Raw genomic sequence first — 19,299 nt, 5'->3', positions numbered from 1 at the left:
TTCCTGCTATAGTAATTTAAACTCTATGTACCATGTCTTCATCCACATTTTCTGTTTTCTCTATAGAAACTCTACGTACAAGGCTGGGAAGAAACCAAGAAAAAGGGCTATGATCTGAGAACTGATGCTATTCCAATCAAAAGTGCAAAGGCATCAAGAGACATTGCTAGTGAAGTATGTCTTTATTTAATAGTCTTGTAATTTTAAGAGAATATGAAAGTTTTTTTCCCCATTCATTTTTATCAAATGGCAAACTGAATTATTTCAGAAAACAAAGCATAGGAACCAGAGAAAGACAAGTAAATCCAGAAGAAATACTGAACATTGATTAGGGAAAAGAGTATAATATTAGAATGCTTAATAGTAAGCAAACAAAAGCGGAAATGTGTTCTAAAAAGATCATAGTAATGCAGTATTACTGATATGAAAGCAAATTTTTATTAGGGATAGGAAGCTTTTACCACTAAAATAAGTTTTTGATTCTTTGCAAACTCAAACAATATAAAATATTGATTACTACTCAGTCACATAATTACCTTTATCATTTGGACATCATTTTATACATTTTATATCAAATTTGCTTCATGCTAGGTGAGGCATATCCTCAGCTGGTAGAGCTGCAATGAAGTTAATTAAATTACGCCATCTGGGTATCTAGCTTCTGATTTACTTTTGCATGAACACTTAAAACATAACTTTGCCTTCTGTCTTTTTATATAGTATAAATACAAAGCAGCATATGAGAAACAGAAAGGTCACCATATAGGAGCTCGCAGAATAGAGGATGATCCCAAGATTATGTGTGCTCTCCATGCTGGAAAGATCCAGAGTGACAGGGAGTACAAGAAAGATTTTGAGAAGTGGAAGACCAAGTATAGTAGCCCAGTGGACATGATGTCAGTTGTTGTGGCCAAGAAAGGCCAGGAACTGGTCAGTGATGTTGATTATAGGCGTTATCTTCATGAATGGACGTGTCTGCCAGACCAGAATGATGTGATCCAGGCCAGAAAAGCTTATGATCTACAGAGTGATGTGAGTAAAAATAAAAGCAGAATATATGTTTTATACATGGATGTGGATGAGATGAGAATCATATGTTCAAATGTTTTGAAGTGAGTTATGCCCACTATATCCCTGATCCTTCAGATGCTTTCATCAGAAGCTTTATTCAAATGGGTAGTCCACAGGAAATTAATTGGTAAAACTCAGGAACTGAAATGTGCAGGAATAGAAGTTGGAAGGAAGTGTAAAATTGTAAGCACTCTTCTGCACCCTCCTCATCCTTATCTCATTATGTAAAGATAGGCATTGACACAAATGGCAGTTAGGCCTGAACACAAGTTTTCAATGGTTAGCATAGGTGTTTACAAGGAGGCTAGTAGTATTTTATTCAGCATATCTAGAAATGAACCTTATGTTGCAGCTGGGTTTTCATTATGATGTGATACACACATTCCTGAGAGAGTTACAATAGTGAGTTAAATGCTATGCTTAAAAAAAAAGATTTTTGATCTTAATGTATAGGCTAGCATATAAATATATATGCAAAAGACTTGATATAATGCAGTCTAAGTGCAGAATGCTTTATGTATGACTGCAGGAGAGAGCACTTTGGGAAAACCCTGAAAGTGCACAGTTACACACTGCCAGGTTTCTTCCTAACAGGAAGAATAAAATCAAGGACTGGAGTAGGTAGCTAAAAGCCTCGTTAGCATCTTAACGACTGTGCCCATGTCTTTGGTGACAGGCTCATTCTCTGGCCCATTTTTATACTGCACCTTACCCTGAGAATAAGAGAGATGGTACAAAAAAAGCTTGAGATATCTTTTCAGTGGAAAGATGAGTGGCTTGTCTACAAGATAAACCACTGCTGCTACAACAATTAGAAATAGTATGTACTAAGAAAGGGGTTTCTGTCAATGTAGCTACATCACCTCACCCAGCCATACGGATTAAGCCAATTCAAGCACTCCTCTGTCATCAAGGGTACATGCCACCAAAACTCTGGAGTGCTGGTTTGGCCTGTGACTATCCTTAATGTTGCCTATTCCCACTTGTATCCTTTATTCACACTTGCATAAGAATGCATCAGATCTGAGCTTACTTTTGTGCCCCATGGATGAACAAATGGGATCAAGGTTTAAGTGCTCTTATAATGTCAAGCTTAATGTGAGTGTTTTATAATTTGACTTGTTAATTGGGTAGTTGCATATGCAGTGGTTTATTGATGAATTCTTGTGCAAATGCTCTTCAGTTGTGAGAGCTCCAGAATGGTGGAATCTGGCCTGCCCCAAATTTCATTCTCTCTGGGACCCCCACATTTGTCTATGAGTAAAGCATGAACATTTGTTGTCCCTGGTGGGAAATGGCAGCATTTTTTTTAACTCATGCATGGTTGCCTTAAAGGGTTGGGATGAGGCTCCCAGTTGTACTCTGTTGCGTGGCCCTGTACAATCCATTTATGTAATTATAGTGTAATTGGTTTGTTTGTAGAACGTGTACAAGTCGGATCTGGAATGGCTGCGTGGCATTGGCTGGATGCCAGAAGGATCTGTGGAAGTGCTTAAAGTGAAGAAAGCTCAAGACCTCCTGAATGAAAGACTGTATCGGAAACGACCAGATGAACTGAAATTCACCAGCATTGTGGACACACCAGAAGTTGTACTGGCTAAGGCCAATGCTCTGAATCAGAGTATTGTAAGAAACTATCTGTATTTATGCTTTAGGCTCCCAATCCTGCCATTTTAGTTTTTCAGAATGAGGGGCTCTCCAGAAACATTTTAAACAAGAAATAAACAGGGTCCTAGGAAAACTTCCACCCTGAAAAGGGACACAAATTAGTACAATATATTTACTTTCAGTGTTTATACTAAAATAATTTACCATTTGCACAGCTAGACATCACCTTTTGTATTATAGGATCACATCCAGCTGTCACTGACAGTTTTTCAGTAGGAGTCTTTCCATTAATATAGATATAATTCATATCGTTACAAGGAAAGATCTGAGATTTGGTATTTCTATCAGATGAACCAGGCTTTGCATTTTTAAATGTCCTAATTACATCTAATATGTATGTTAGACATGCACATATGTATATACCATGTTTACTCAAATATAAGATGATCCTGAACATAAGAAACTACCCCAATAATTAGACTCTATATATGGGAAATTTATAAATAGTTGAGGATTGCCTTGAATTTGTCCCTTCCCACTGTTGCTGCTGGGAAAATACATCTGGGAGGGTGGGGCGGGGAGCGGGGATCAGATAGGCCTCTTGCTCTCCGTCCCACCAACTTCTTCCCCCTGCAGCCTCTCTCCTTCCCTTACTGTCAGACACTGTTCTCCCTCAGTTAAGTGAGGGGCAAATTTGTAAATGCTAACTTCAAAATAAACATGCCTGTAGTATTTCCATATTAACAAATTACTGCAGTTACCCATAGAGTAAGTTCATCCAGAATTTGTGCATTTTACCTTTCTTGAAGCTGCTGAAAGTTTTAGCACAGGTATTCTATAAACATACTTTTAAGCAGCAATTTGTACCTACTTATTTGTAGCATAAACTATTTTTTAAAGAAATTTTTCATGTTCCAAACCAAATCAGCCAAATCAAGTCCAAATCCATGAATCAGTCCAGGACTATAAGTGGCCCTACAACCGGCAAACATCCTCCACCCCCACCAGGGGCTTCAGATATTTCCAAAGTTTTTTGGCAGGCATCCTACGTGCAGGCCCTAGCCTGGATGCTTGGGGTTTGGATGCCCCTAAATTTTGTCTGAAACTTAGCCATATGACTGAAGGACCAAGCTAGGGAAGAGCCCCCCATTTCCATGAAGTGTGTTTTAAGCCCCAACACCTCAGTGGGTACTAAACCACACCAGAAAAACAGTTATTCCTTGAAGCACTTAAGGAAATGGCTTCTTGGATCCAGATACATGGTGTTTCCCCTAAGGGCACAGAAACAAGCTAGGGAGGCCCTGGAAGGACTACTTGCTAGATCATTGTACCTCTCTGGGTGATCACAGTATTTCTACTCTGCATCAAGTCCAAACCCAAGAGGCTCACAATTTACCACATAGTTCATTGGGCTGGGCCCCACCAGAGTCAACAGCTTTTCAAGTCATGGTGATCCCACAGATCATCATGGCTCAGTATGTGTGCGCGTGTGTGCAGACTCCTGATACCCGCCCCCCCACAAAACATCCATGTGCTAATTAGCCTCCTACTCATGTCTGGACCTGAGTGTTCTTGTCATGAGTCCTGGGATCCTTCAAAAATGTAAATGCAGATGAAGTGCAGGGCAACCTGGTCTGGTTCCACCTCATGGAGGGAAGTGCCACATAAATCATATGTAACAGACTGAGAGGGAGCAACAGAGGGATTCTGGGTGAACTCTTTGGAGCCCCATTTGGAGATGTTTGTCAGACATTTAAGGCTGGTGAAGTAACAGGAATAATTGCAGATGGGAAAGAAAGGTGCAGCTCAGCTATGGGAGTGAAGAGGATGTTGAAGTGTATTAAATATTAGTAGCTCACTATGACTTGAAAAAGAGTCAGTGCTGAGGGGGACTGCAAGCAATATTTTATTTGGGTGAGTTGTGCTGATCTGTCTCTTTGGTAGGTTTCCCATAAAAAGGTTTTCCATTATCATCATTATAGTAGTCTTTTAGGCACCAAGGGAAGAGTACTACTACCAGAGTAGTACCTGGTAGAAGGGTCTACTTTGCAATGCATGTGAAAAATAAGACAGGAATATTTTTTGATTTAATCAAACAGATTATTCAGAATGCAAGAACACATGCCTTTATATATACAATTTGCCTTTAGAAAAGTAACTTAATCCATCTCCCAGTACGCCAATCAGAGTGTTGCTATTGAAGCCAATAGGAAAAAGACCATTGTCCAACATTGAACCAGTAATATATAGCATAAGATGGGTAAAAATATTGTATTACTTAATAAATAACTCTGTGTTTGTTTTGTTGCTAGCCTTTGTATAGGGAGCTTTGGGATAAAGAGAAGACACAAATTACCATTCCTTCTGATACTCCTGAGATGGTACTGTCCCGAGTCAATGCTCTTAATGTCAGCAAGGTAAGATACTGAAATATGAAAAATAAATACATTTCCATAAAAAATGTATATCAAATTTTACACTTTAAAGTGGCATAATTTCAGGTCTCTTCTACGGGCATGTGTATTCTTTTATAATCATCTACTAAATATGCAAAATTAAAAAACCTGCTCTTTTATAAAGCATAAATAGCTCACTTAAACAGTTACATTTCAGAATGCATTGTTTATTTATTTATTCCATTTATATGCTGCCCTTCCCAAAGAAGCTCAGAGTGGCTTACAGAAAATAACATACTAACTTATCAAACAAACAAACAAGGGAACAAAACCAGAGAAACAAAACAACTTATAAAAGCCCATAGAGCAGGGCTGGGCAAAATATGGCCCACAGGCTGTAGCCAGCCCAGCAATTGATTCTATCCAGTCCACAGGCAGGCAGCAGCTCCAGCCTCTGCTGGCACTGTGGAAGGCACTGAGTGGAAGCAGCCCCTATGTACACTACTCCAAAAAACAAATCGGGACAAAAACGATTAATAAAATAAAATACAAATATTTCATCATAGATGTTTGATTTTTAGCATATGATTTGCTTTTTGATCTATAATTTGTTTGAATGATATTTTCACCATTAATTCCATGTGTGCGGTACTCTTGTTAAGTGGCCTTCCAACCAAAATAATTGTCCACCCCTACCATAGAATTTTAATATGACTGATATAGCAACACTCCTCCTCACTCCCCTCACCCTGTCAACAGTATCCCAGCTTAGCCTGGGATGCTAAACACCTGCTCAAACAGCCAGGTCTTGCAGCACTTTTGGAAGATGTCTGGGCTTCGGCTTTGGCTGGCCTCAAAGGGTGGGAGTTCCAGAGCTGAAGGGTCCTGAGAGCTGCTCTAATTAAAATGTGTTCCCTGCCCCCCAGGGCATGTGTATAGGTACTCACTGATTTAATCTCTGGGTAGATTCTTTTCATTTAGGGTAATACTTAAATGTATTCTAGTGCAAATAAACATTTAATAATCATAAATTAAAATGTTGGGATAAAGAAATACTCTCTGAAAAATTATAAGTTATTCCAAACTCTGCCACTGGTCTGCTGAATGACCCTGTGAACTGTACTTAACCTTTTTTAAGTTTCAGTTTTCCCATACATAAAAACAGGATAGAATACTAACTTTTATTGTAGTGTTTTGATATCTATAGCTGGAAAGTGCTAGTTGTTATTATTATTATTTTGTTAATAGAGGAACAACCCAGATTTTAATGGGGATTTATCATTTTCAAATATACTGGTTATGATACTTGTTCCAATCCATTATGAGGAAATTGAGCTAATGTTATTTAATTGATTAATGTCTATTGAAGATATTTACCTTATTGTCTACAAGTAAGTTGACATGCTCATTTCATTCACAGAAACACTATCAACTAGGCTGGGAAGAAGCCAAGAAAAAAGGCTATGATTTAAGAGTTGATGCTATTGACATCAAACGTGCCAAGGCTTCTAGAGATATTGCTAGTGAGGTACAATTCTGCTTTTACTTTCTTTTTGTTAGTAACATCCTTCTTATTAAACAGTCAAATGTATTTAGATCAATGACCAAAATTATATGATTTAGTTAATTTCCATAATGCTTCTAAAATATCAAATTATAGTGGTTTTACTCTAGGTTTTGCTGTCTGATGTATATCAATGTAATTTACCTAAACAGTTGGAGTGGTTGAATTATTTTGTAAATATTTGAGCAACTAAATATTTCTGTTTTGTTTTGCAAAGGGTCAAATAAAGTTCTGAATTTATCTGAAGCTTTTAGTGCTTTTCAGAAAAATATTTGCAACAATATTTTTCATATATATATTTTTCTATAAAATGCCATCAGAACTTGACCGCAGTCTGCTGGAGTCAGCTGAAAGGTTCACATTGACTTTAGTGGAATTTAGAACAAACTTTTGTATACAAATTTAATGCCTTGTAAGGAAAAACTTTTCCTTTCACTTCCCTTAAATGTTAGCTGAAATAAAACAGGCACTTTAAATGTGGTAGGAGAAGCATTTGTACATGATTAGGTTTCTTTGATAGAAATGCTAATTGGCTTTTATTTTTGTTTTTTATTATTTCTTTTAAAATATGTTGTTAGTATAAATACAAAGCAGGTTACCGTCAGCAGTTAGGACACTATGTGGGAGTCCAGAGCCTTCAAGACGATCCGAAGTTGGTGTGGTCAATTCATGCAGCCAAAATCCAGAGTGATAGGGAGTACAAGAAACATTTTGAGAAATGGAAGACGAAGTTCAATAGTCCAGTGGATATGCTAAGCATCGTCTTGGCCAAGCATTGTCAGGGTTTGGTCAGTGATGTGGATTATCGCCATATTCTGCATCAGTGGACTTGCCTACCAGACCAGAATGATGTGATCCAAGCTAAGAAGGCCTATGAGTTACAGAGTGATGTGAGTACAGCAGAATAGTAACTAATGGTTTCTATATTTTGTATATATAGATATATTGATTACCTGAATTTAGGTTGGATCTTAACCTAAATCCCAGCTAGAATGATATATCAGGTATATTTAGTCTAGAAATACATTTTAACTTGTATATTAAAACATGTTTGTCACTTACCTGCAATCTGAGAAATTTCTACCACTTTTTAATATGGTGTATTGTTCAGTAGCCATTATATGTGGTATTGCTTTTGGGTTTTTTTTAATTCTGTAGCTTTGTATGCCTTCTGCAACACCATGTTTACTTTCAGTTTTGGGTCCCCATTCAGAACAGTAAAGTTACCAGTCACATTAGCTGGCTTGTGCTCTCTCTCTCGGGCCAGTCTAAACTCCCCACCACGGTGGAGCTACAAGATATAACACTTTATTTTAGATGCTTTTTTGCTTTTGCAAACCAGAATATGACACATGGGGCAAGGTGCCTTTAAAAGATGTTACATAGAATATCATAGAACATTGCATTGTGGATTCAAGAGTTAAGCTGTCTTTTTGCAATGTTGTGAAGCAGTCACAGCATCTGGTGAAATGATTTGTTTGATTTTGAATGAAAATGGTGAATGCAAATTCATTACTCTTGTTAGCCTGTTCTTGAATGTATGTTCCAAGCACAGATCATTCATTATGGGCAAGAATGTGATTAATCTGACCTCCCATATTTCTATATGAGAACTATATGCTTCACAAGTTGCAATGGTAGGTGGGGATGAGGAGAGGCAGCTATTGTAGAGCCATTACTTTTTTCTCCAGATCCCCAGGTTAAGAGTCAAAATGGACTTACTTCTGTTATGAGAGCCTTAATTCTATCCTCCACAGTGCACTGGTGTAGTATCTGTCCATCTGTTCTGGTAACAGGTTACTTTTTCCCTGAAGTAAGAGGGAAGCAGGAAGGAAATTGTAATAATAAGACATGGCTCCCTTCCTGGACTGTTCTTTGCAATAGTGCATCTATGAATACCTTTGCTATCTGCTGAGACTCGGCTTATATAATTAATACTATAATTTCTTTGCTTATAGAATGCGTACAAGTCAGACCTGGAATGGTTGCGTGGTGTCGGCTGGTTAACGGAAGGTTCAGTGGACGTGCTTAAAGCGAAGAGAGCTCAGGAACTCCTGAATGATAGACTGTATCGTAAACGGCCGGATGAATTAAAATTTACCGCCATTGTTGACACACCACCAGTTCTTCTGGCTAAGATCAATGCCGTTCAGATCAGTGAAGTAAGCTGGATTTGATGTTTTCATAAGTTTTCTGTATGCCCACTGATATTTTTGTAACATCTGTAATTGTGTTAAAATGCATAAGATGAGAACAGAAACAGTACAGTTTCTATCATTAGAACAATGAATTGGAAAATGACACAATATCATAGCCTTAAAAAAAAATAATGCTATCATAGAATAACATTGTGTTTTCTTTGTCATTAGCCTCTCTATCGTGAAGCCTGGGACAAAGATAAGATACATATCACCGTACCTGCTGATACACCTCAGATGCTGCAGTCCAAAGTCAATGCTGCAAATATTAGTAATGTAAGATCTCCAAGTAATAAGCATAGGACGTTTATACATGTGCTTGGGGGAGGGGCGCTTTAACTAGAGCAGATCCAAGAGCATCCAGAACATCACGTGTATCAGTGTCCCCACTCTGAAAAATGGTGGCAGGGGCACTTTAACTAAAGTTCATTGAACAAGCTTTTGTTAAAGTGCCCCCACCATCATTTTTCAGTGTGGACACTGATATACATAACACTGGAGTCTGCTGGAGTGCGCAATTATCATGCTCCAGCAGACTCAATTAATCAAGCCTGCTCCAATGCACTGTAATTACAATGCATTGGAGCAGCCTCGCTGCATGTGTATAGGCACCCATGGTCTTATTAAACTTAACCTGTTTAACTAACTGAAATATGTTAGATTCTAGAATTCTCTGATCCTGTTACAGCTAATTTGCTAATTCTATGTTGATTATTTTTCATAATTAAAATACAGGTGAAATATTAAGATTACGTTAAGTGTAATACACAATTAATGAGCACAACTGTCAGTAAACACAGTAGGCCAGATTCACTGGTCAGGGGTAAGTGACATTCCACTTTCTGGTATTGCTGGAGTGAGGTTGCGGCTGTAATGGTCCCGAAAATGTACCAGAGACAAGGATATTTGTGTGTTTGGGGGGGGGGGGGGGAGTACAATAAGTGATATATCACCCTCCAAAAATATCCATTTTGTTCTGTGATTTTTAAATCATTGGAATTGCATCCATTTATGCTAGCAGTAATTTTGGCCAGTTTTCTAAAGCATGTACCTTGTTGCATATCCATCCTTTGTTTAATATAATAACTAGATTGTCATGGGCTTGCCTAAACTCTGTGACTGGAGTTGGAGAAAAAAATGTGCACAAAACTCTCTTTTGATGAAAAATTTAAATTCAGTAATACAAAAATTGTTCACAAATCTTTATCGGCTTTAACTAATTCTTGTTCTGAAAAAATAAATTACAAAAAAATCAAAATATTTTATTTTTGATATTTTATCATTTTCAAAATGATATATTCCAGTTTCTTTTGCAATGACGTTTCATTACCAATTTTCACCCACCTCTCTCAGTGACAATCTTCAGTTGCTTTGAACAGATAATGTAGGCCAGGCTTCCATGAAACAAAGATCAGTGGCCTTGTTCAGCTTGATGGCCCATAGAAATTAGCTATACTTGAATGAGAAAGCACTTAAAACTTTCTTACATCAGTTAACTAGCTAGGAGTTTTCTTGCTTGTTTCAGCCTCATCTTTTTTGAGTAGTTAATGTAAGGCACAACTGACAGACCATTGCAAGATATAAGAATCTTTCCATTGCATCAAAACAGGCTTTGATCCAGGCCCCTGTTATCACCAGAGTGGACTAATGACCCCAGTCCTGATGCCCATGTAGAGTCTCACTGAAATCAGTGGAGCTGCACGTGGACACGAGAGTCCATAGATCAACTTTTAGAACTTCAGCCTATATATTAAGCATTGCAACATGTAATGAGGGATAGTTTGGGGTTGTATAGTTGTTTCAAGAATCATATCTGTAACCTAAAAATTTTGAAGTGTAAGCGAAAAACAGATGTGCTCTAAATCTTGGGAAGTTTTTTTTTTGAGAGCGAAATGAGCTATTTTGACCAGATTTTAAATGGAACATTATTTTTTATTACAGAAACATTATCAGCAAGCCTGGGAAGATGTCAAGGCAAAAGGTTATGACGTAAGAGCCGATGCCATTTCAATCAAACATGCCAAGGTTTCCAGAGACATTGCTAGTGAGGTACAATTTCTGTTGTTTTAATATCTTTTTTTTTTGTAAGAGGCCATGTCTTTTCATCCCTGTATCAATCATGGGAGAAGACAGTATGGTTAGTTAAACTCCACTCACAAACTGATATTTGTTCAACTATGAACAGCATTTTGCTATTTTAAATCCTGACCACCTCTTTTTATCTATGGCTTAATTTGCTATGGGTAAAATAGTGAAGGTGAACTGAATAGTTTATTTGCATTTGTCATATCACTGGAGGTTTAAAGAGCTTTTGTATGCTGCATGTTGTGAAATTATATTCACCAAAAAATTGCAGTAATTGAAATAGACTATGGCCTTTTACATTCAGTTTCTCCTGGGAGAGTCACTGCTCTACCAGAAGAAACCACAAGTGTACAGATGTTCAGGTTTTTCTCCCATGGTAAAAATGGCCACTCCAGGAGGAAAATAACCTGAGAACAGCCAGGGTTAAATCACTCCTAGGAGAAACTCAGGAGAACACAGACTGACCATGGGCAGCCTGGGTCAGCCAGTCAGAGCTGTTGCCAGGCAGATTAAAGAAGCCTGCAAAACATGCTGAGATGCACCCCCTTGCCTGCATAATGTCAGCACTGCAAGTGCTCCATTCTTTAGGGATCACAGCATTCAAATATCTGTACACATGGCTCTGGGTAAGTTACTTTATCAGGAAAACAAGCCTGGGAGAATTCTCTCAGATTATTTGAATGTGTGTACACAGCCTATGTCTGTTGCTAATGAAAAATAATTCAGATGTGTGGTACAGCTTTCAAGTTTCCTGAAAAAACCTAGAATGTAACAAATGCTTACAAATCAATTGCTGAGCGTTTAAAATAGCTTTACAGCCATGAAGAAAAACATGGGTCATATTTTTAAAAGTCAGTTGTTGGGTAGTTACCCATCAGGATAAGCTTTTAAATGAACCTGAATTTCAACAATGCTTTAAAAAGCTATTAAGAAGTCACAAATTGAACATTCAAAACAGTAGTCTCCTTAGAAAATGTAGTTTTCCAATTTATGATTTTTCCTGCTAATATTTTCTATTTATGCTTACTAGTACAAGTACAAGGAAACACATGAGAAACAGAAAGGCCACTATATTGGATGCCGAACTGTAAAGGAAGATCCCAAACTGTCATGGGCTGCACATGTCATGAAGATGCAGAATGACCGAGAATACAAGAAAGCTTATCATAATTCAAAGGCCAAAATCACTATACCAGTTGATGCTGTACCTGTCCTGGCAGCAAAGGAATGCCAGTCATATGTGACTGAAGTTGACTACCGCCAGCACTTGCACCAGTGGACGTGTCTGCCAGACCAGAATGATGTGATCCAGGCCAGGAAGGCCTATGACCTCCAAAGTGATGTAAGTACATAGGGGACCCTAAGTATGATACATGAGGCATTAGAGGCATGATGGATTTTCCCATCCCAAGACTTTTTTCCTTTTTCTCTCTCTTTCATTGTTGTTAGTATTTTTCTTTAACTGTGGCTTCTAGCTGTGCATAGGTATTATACATTAACTTAACTAGTATACTTATCTGGAAGAAAATGATCTGAAGACTGTTGAGGGTTTGTATATCTCCCTAGAGAAATTTCTTTTGTAGCCAAGCAGGTTAAATATATCAGTAAACTCTTCATCAAAGAGAGGTCACATTACTGATGTAGTCTATGTTACCAGTCCAGTTTCAGTATTTCTACTTCGAGAGTATCCATGAAGAATGTGTGTAAGAGGACAGGGAACTGGTTCTGGTGGCTGATGTCAAGAGACTAAGGGCTAGGACAGATGTTGTTTCTCCAGGGAGAGTCCCTGCTCACTCTGGAGAAACCACTTGTATACAGAAGTTTATATTTTTTCTCCCAGAGTAAAAGTGGCCACTTTGGGAGAAAAATAGCTCGGGAAGAGCCTGCATGAAGTGGCTCCTGGGAGAGTATTTCTCAGAAGACAGAACTTCTGTATAGGTAGCCAATGTGCTTTTGCTGCTTCCATCTCCCCTTCCCACAGGGGGAGGGAGAGAATGTATCAGTCACAGCCAAGCAGGGAGCAGGATACACCCCCTGAATGCTTGGGGTTGGAAAAGCCCAGCCCTGAAGCACTTTACAAGTGTGTTCTGCTCCTGGCTTGTTCTCTGCCTGAATTGTACTGCACCACCTGAGTGCAGGGAAGCATACAAGCGTACACCCTGCCCAGCTTTAGCTGGACTCCAACATAGCACCAGGGAGGGGAAAGGCTGGAGGCCAGATGATTTGAATAAGTATATTCAGCCCTAAGAGTCAAGGATTGCAATCCTGGCCCTTTTATGCAACAAGCAACAAGTAATTTAATCACTTACATTAAGTGATTAAAGCGGGGAGTAATAGGGCAAGTTGTCTTTAGGGGCCAAAACGGTGAATTTAAGCCCCCAGTATCCATGAGGGCAGCTGCACCAGGGAAAGCCATACCTTAAGGAAATTTTAAATGTTAAATCAGTGCAACTCCTGTCTGGTCTACTTCTACCCATTCCTGAATCACTTGTAAGATTGCGCTGGCTCTGAGCCCCATCACCTAAATATTATTAATTTACTCTTTATCAAACATAATGGTGAAGGGCAGGCATTTAGTTTATGTGTTGTGCTCATAACTGTCATGGTGGTTGTGGCAACAAAAGTAAATACATTTTGGAGGAAGGACTCTTTCAGAATTTTTCTATTTGATTATCTTTAGGGCCATGCACTGTATCCATTTCCCTTTACTTAAGCTCATCAATCATACAGTATAATCCTGGGACATGAGCTACTTAAACTGTTCTCTATGCATTGCAATTCATTCATTACACTGCAAAGTCAGTAGTGTATAAAGGGGTCAGCTCCCAGCTCCAGTGCATTTTAGTGTTTCCTTAGCATGATTTAAAATAATGAAGGGATGGCTTATAAAAATGACCGTTTTCTTCTCTGGTTTTGACACAGGCCATTTATAAATCAGACCTGGAATGGATCCGTGGCATTGGCTGGTTGCCAAATGACTCTCCAGAAGTGAAGAGAGTAAAGAATGCCCAGGAAATCCTGAGTGACAATATGTACCGCACCCATATAGAGACCTTGCCGTACACCCACATTGTTGACACGCCAGACGTTGTCCTCGCGAAAACTAATGCCGAACAAATCAGTCTTGTATGTTACCTCATTCCTATACTAGTAAATGATTTCAGGGCAGTGAGCAAAAGAAACTCTTGCTGCTCAAAATGTAAAACTAATGACCTGTATTTTAAATTAATATAAGACCTGTTGCAAAAGTTTTTATTTTTAGAGTTAATAATTCTGCAGAGAGTTTTGAGCCACCATTGCCTGTAAATATGCAAGAGGATTGTCAACTTTATACTAAAAATCACACAGTTTTTTTTATTTTAACAGTCCAGATACAAAGAAGCATGGGAGAAGGACAAAACCATGATCCATGTGATGCCAGACACACCTGAAATCAACCTAGCTAAAACTAATGCTATGAACGTTAGCAGTGTAAGTATATTTGTGATTTCTTAAGTTTCTATAAAATATTATCTGCTTCCTCTAGATTTTCAGAGTCTAGGGAGTATTTTCAAAATACATGGTTTTGTTCTGCTGTTAATCACACTTTATAAAAAAGAAAAATGAGAATAAGATCAGTTTTTGTGTAGTGCTTTGAACATCCTTTTACCATAGGCATCAGTTTATAGTATATAAATAATTTATAATATTAAATAATTTTTTGTGAGAAAATAACAATTTACAGTGTTAGAGTAAATCTAATAACAGTATAACCTAATTAGGAAATAATTAGGTTATAAAGCAACAGGCTGAATAATATAGTAGGAATAAATAAAAATGCACTTTTGAGCAATGTAGTTTGGTGTGCCTTTTGCTATGCATGATAAAAATGTTTGACAGGCCTACACTGCATAATATTTGAAGTGGAGAGAGAGGCTTGATTTATTTCAGAGTTGTACACTACAGCATGAAAAATTCAGATAAAAGCAAACCAATGGTGAAAAAATTTAAAATGTAAAAACCAGTACATGTGGTAGTGTTGGGATGATGTTTTAGGTGAGATGGTCCAGAAAATATATGAGAAGCAAGGATTTTTGTGGTTGATATCTCTTTTTGGACCAGCTGCATGGTTGAGATAGTTTAGACAAGCTTTGGAATACAGGCCATTCTTCTTCAAGTCTGCTTTTAATTTTTCAAATGAAAAGTGATTGATTGCATCATCATTTGGTGCAAATGTTAAAGTAGTAAAAAATGATGTAATTTTTTTTTAACTTGACAGAAACTTTATAAGGAAGCTTGGGATGAAGTGAAAATGACCTATGATTTGAGAGCTGATGCCATCCCAATCAAGTCAGCTAAAGCCTCCAGAGAAATTGCTAGTGATGTAAGTAAGAAAATAAACCATTTCTGACTTTTTACATGCTTTTCTGGAATGTCAGAAATATTTACATTTGGGCTCTCTTCTCATCCAGTATAAGTACAAGCTAGATCATGAACAGCAGAAAGGACACTATGTCGGAGTTCGGAATGCAAGAGAAGATAACAAAATGCTCTGGGCCCTGAAGGCAGGCAAGATTCAGAGTGAACTTGAATACAAGAAATACTTTGAGAAGAGTAAATCACAGTACAGTGTGCCAGTGGATATGCTGTCCATTATGGCGGCCAAGAAATGTCAGACTTTGGTCAGCGATGTTGATTACCGTCGTTATTTGCATCAGTGGATTTGTCTGCCAGATCAGAATGATGTCATACAGGCTAAGAAAGCCTATGAACTTCAGAGTGATGTAAGCTAACAATTGTTTATGGTTCATCATCTATGAATCTATAATGTTGCCTTTTCTTTATAAGTCTCCTCCATATCTAATTTAAGTCAATGGGAGTCTTGCTGTGGAATTCAAAGGGAATTGGATTGAGAATTTTATTAACAGATGTTTAGTTTATACCTGTGTCCCCTGACGGGTTAAATTGTTGCTCCCAAGCTCCTACCTAGCTGCTGTTCCCCCCCATTGCACTGGCTGTGCCTGGCCTGGAGATTCCAGGCTTTTCCTCTCTCTGGCTTCTCCTTCCTACCCCTGCTCTAGGGGGCAGGGCACTGCATCACAGCACAGCCAGCAGTGCTGGGGAAGCCTGAAGCCTGGAACTTGCAGATGAGGACCTAAGGGTGAGTTAGGGTGTGTAGACGGAAGTGTAGCAGGGAAAGGTGCAGAGAGCAGTAGTGGGGGGTGCACAGTGCAGTGAGGGGAGGGAGCAGCATGTGATGTTGGGGGGAATACAGTGCAGTTGGCAGGGCGCACGGACAGCAGCAGGGGGTACACCCAGGCACTCTGTGCGGTAGCAGAGCAGTGATGCTCCGTAGATGTTGGACAGCCCTGGTTTCAGCAATTATCATTACTCATAATGGTCTATTTATACATGATTCTTTATCAAAAAAATTCTGAAAGATATTGTGTTCAACAAACACAATACACAGGACAATCCTTAGGTCAAAGGCATGTTGGAAGACATTACAAGTTCTGTGGAAGAAAATGTAGTAATAGCATAATCTCTAGACCATTTATATTATAATTCTGTAAATAGAAACAAATTAATTTAAAACTGAAGATAATAAGCAATAAGATTATAACAAGTAGGTTATTAGAAGCACTCACAATAATTGCATAGATGGTCTTCTGTTGCATGAAGGCAAAGATGTTTAGTATTTGAGAAATGCAACAGTTGCATTGAAAATTCCATAATCTCTACATTCAACCTCAGATTGTAATAAAATAGAATAGATGAATTATGGGAAAAATAGATAATCTTGTGTATTGGTTATTTTGTAGCATAGATATTATATACTAGGAAAGCTACATTTATTCTTAGACTTCTAAAGCAGTTTAATAATAGAAATAACATTGATCTCATACCCATTAAGATTTTTATAATAAAAATATATTTAGAAGACAAATCATCAGTATTTAGTTTAGACTTGTTCTGCCTTGAATGATAAAGAAATACGACTAGAGCATACTACATATACATAATTTATGAAGTAGATTATGAAACCTGATGAAACATAATTACTTGCTATACATACTGTCAAGTTTAAAGGTGGTGAACTTAGACTGTGAGGATATTGAGGTCAGTGCTGCTGTCCATGAAATCAAAGGCACTTGAAGGAAAGCAGATTAAAATCCATAATTTATTAAATTTACCAGGCTGGATGGAGATCTTCAGCTAAGGACATTCTATTTTCTTTTCACAGGCTGTTTACAAATCAGATTTAGAATGGCTTCGTGGGATTGGGTGGATGCCAAATGACTCTGTTGGAATTAACCACGTCAAACATGCTGCAGACATCTTTAGTGAGGTAATGTAATTCAGTATTGTGATAAATATTCTTGAGTATATTTATAACTGAAGTATTTGTAAATTGTGAATTCATCAACATTTTGTTTTTAATAACATTTACAATAAAAACTGGATCTTTCCATAATATTAATTTGTTTACATCAGCTTGTAAATAATTTGTCTTCTGTGTAGTCCTTTTCTTTTTTGTCTGTCCATACAGAACTGCAATATTTGTATGTAAGGGGCTACAAAACAATCTGATTACAATTTATCTTTCTTTTCCCTTCTGCAGAAAAAGTACCGTACAAAAGTTGAAACTCTCCAGTTTACTCCAGTGGCTGACAGAGTTGATTATGTGACAGCAAAACAGGGTGGTGAAATTCTGAGTGATGTAAGCATACTCTTATATCCTCAAATTAAGTGTGTCTGCAGCTTAGCAGGACTTTACCTTTAAAAAGGGGAAAGTAGAGTTATGCAAAGGATATTCTGACTTCCTCTGCAGATTCTATGAATGTGTGAAACTGAGATGAGTGGGGCATGAGCGTTAATGAGTTAATTCCCTTGATTTATGCTGAAAGTAGCTGCCTCCTATTCATCACTTTGCCATAGAGCCCCTTGTTTGTTCCTTTCTTGTCCTCTCCCTATCAGACTCACCTGGCATTTAGTTCTTTTTTTTTTTATATCTGCTGGTAGGACAGCCAGAGCACAAACCTGGCATTTTAGGGCTGAAAAAATACATAGCTGGCCTGTAATTTCTCTGACATTTGGAAAAGCTGGCATCAGCCAGCATGCCATGACATGACCTATCCTTTATTCATGATCTCAAATGGCTCCTTTTATTATTTTGTCTCTCACTGGAGGACAACAGGCGAGTACGATCATTTTATTTTCTTTATAAATTGTTTCTTACATATTACCTGGGCCTTGCTATTATATTTCCATTATGTGATGACTTTCCATATACTCTCTTTGCCAGATTAAATACCACAAGGAGTGGAATAGTATCAAGTCAAATTATACTCTGACAGATACACCACAGCTAGATATGGCTCGTGAAGCAGCCAGAATCCTTAACCAGGTATGTATTTCCACATGGAAACACTTGATCATTTGACAGTTTGTAGTCATATTAATAACTTAATAGGAAAATGTACAACACTTTTATGCAGTTACGGATACACAGGAGCAGGTAATTAGAGGGGTCTTGTTACTGGTTTAAATGTTTTATGTTTAAATTCCTACAGAACTTATACAAAGAAAGCTGGGAGAAATTAAAAGCTACTGGTTATCTTCTGCCTCCTGACACTGTGCAGATCCGTCATGCCAAGCACTCAGATGCTGTCCAAAGTGAGGTAATGTCATCCTCTGTTTATAAACATGTTGGGAAGGAGACTGCTTAGGATCTGGCAGTACTGAAGGCTCTGCAAATCTCGTCAATTAATATTACAAAGGCCTGTGTGGGAGGCAACCTTCAAAATAGTTTCAGTCCTCCCTAGGACTGAATGCATGCTACCTTCCATCAGTAAATAGTATCTGCCTTTTTTGAATCATAGGGATTCCATTGTTTGAGGGCCAGATTCTGATCCCCTTTCTCCTCTTTAGTCCCCTCACCTTGTTCCAGGAATAGTCCTTTGAATTTAAATGGCAGCTTCAGAAAATCTCTATAAGAGAATAAGAATGCTGCAGTAGCATGAGTGATTTTCTGGTGGCTACTTTTAGCAAGGCTACATGTCTTGTTGCAAGGGTCTTTCTTCTGAACAACCTGCAAGACCAAATACACAGCATAATACACATGCTGAATTTTTGCATAAAATACATGCTGAGTTTGGTACCCCATTCCTTGATGGTTATTGAATATATACATTGTTGAATGAAGTAACAATGGATACAGAATAGGTATTTTAAATAACATACCACTAGACAAACTATCGATGTGATTTTCAAATTCTTTGTTTCAGCTTCTTATAAAATAGTATTTGCATGAAATTATAGAATCATAAGCCTGGAAGAGATGTGAAGGATTGCGTAACCCAAAAATTATATGTAAGAGTTTTTTCTACAGGGCATT

The 19,299-nt window shown here is 37.9% G+C and overlaps 1 protein-coding gene across 35 annotated transcripts in view; it reads left to right on the top strand.

Moving 5' to 3' along the window:
* Positions 1-19,299, top strand: part of NEB (nebulin) — a 214,835-nt gene that overhangs the window by 120,037 nt on the left and 75,499 nt on the right. For 34 of the 35 annotated variants that reach the window (XM_025205209.1, XM_025205245.1, XM_025205222.1 and 31 more), the window contains 18 exons: positions 67-174; positions 721-1,032; positions 2,494-2,697; positions 4,992-5,096; positions 6,496-6,603; positions 7,218-7,529; positions 8,598-8,801; positions 9,009-9,113; positions 10,779-10,886; positions 11,953-12,264; positions 13,845-14,048; positions 14,289-14,393; positions 15,181-15,285; positions 15,374-15,685; positions 17,146-17,250; positions 17,524-17,622; positions 18,208-18,309; positions 18,476-18,583. In XM_025205209.1, the coding sequence (XP_025060994.1) occupies positions 67-174; positions 721-1,032; positions 2,494-2,697; positions 4,992-5,096; positions 6,496-6,603; positions 7,218-7,529; positions 8,598-8,801; positions 9,009-9,113; positions 10,779-10,886; positions 11,953-12,264; positions 13,845-14,048; positions 14,289-14,393; positions 15,181-15,285; positions 15,374-15,685; positions 17,146-17,250; positions 17,524-17,622; positions 18,208-18,309; positions 18,476-18,583 (3,018 nt within the window). The remainder of the gene's footprint in view (positions 1-66; positions 175-720; positions 1,033-2,493; positions 2,698-4,991; positions 5,097-6,495; positions 6,604-7,217; positions 7,530-8,597; positions 8,802-9,008; positions 9,114-10,778; positions 10,887-11,952; positions 12,265-13,844; positions 14,049-14,288; positions 14,394-15,180; positions 15,286-15,373; positions 15,686-17,145; positions 17,251-17,523; positions 17,623-18,207; positions 18,310-18,475; positions 18,584-19,299) is intronic. The other variant, XM_025205234.1, reaches the window with a different exon arrangement.

This window comes from Alligator sinensis, unplaced genomic scaffold, assembly GCF_000455745.1.
Source record: "Alligator sinensis unplaced genomic scaffold, ASM45574v1 scaffold61_2, whole genome shotgun sequence".
Classification (NCBI taxonomy): domain Eukaryota; kingdom Metazoa; phylum Chordata; order Crocodylia; family Alligatoridae; genus Alligator; species Alligator sinensis.
Note: the sequence above shows the minus strand (reverse complement) of the source record. Positions and strands in the feature narration are given on the sequence as shown.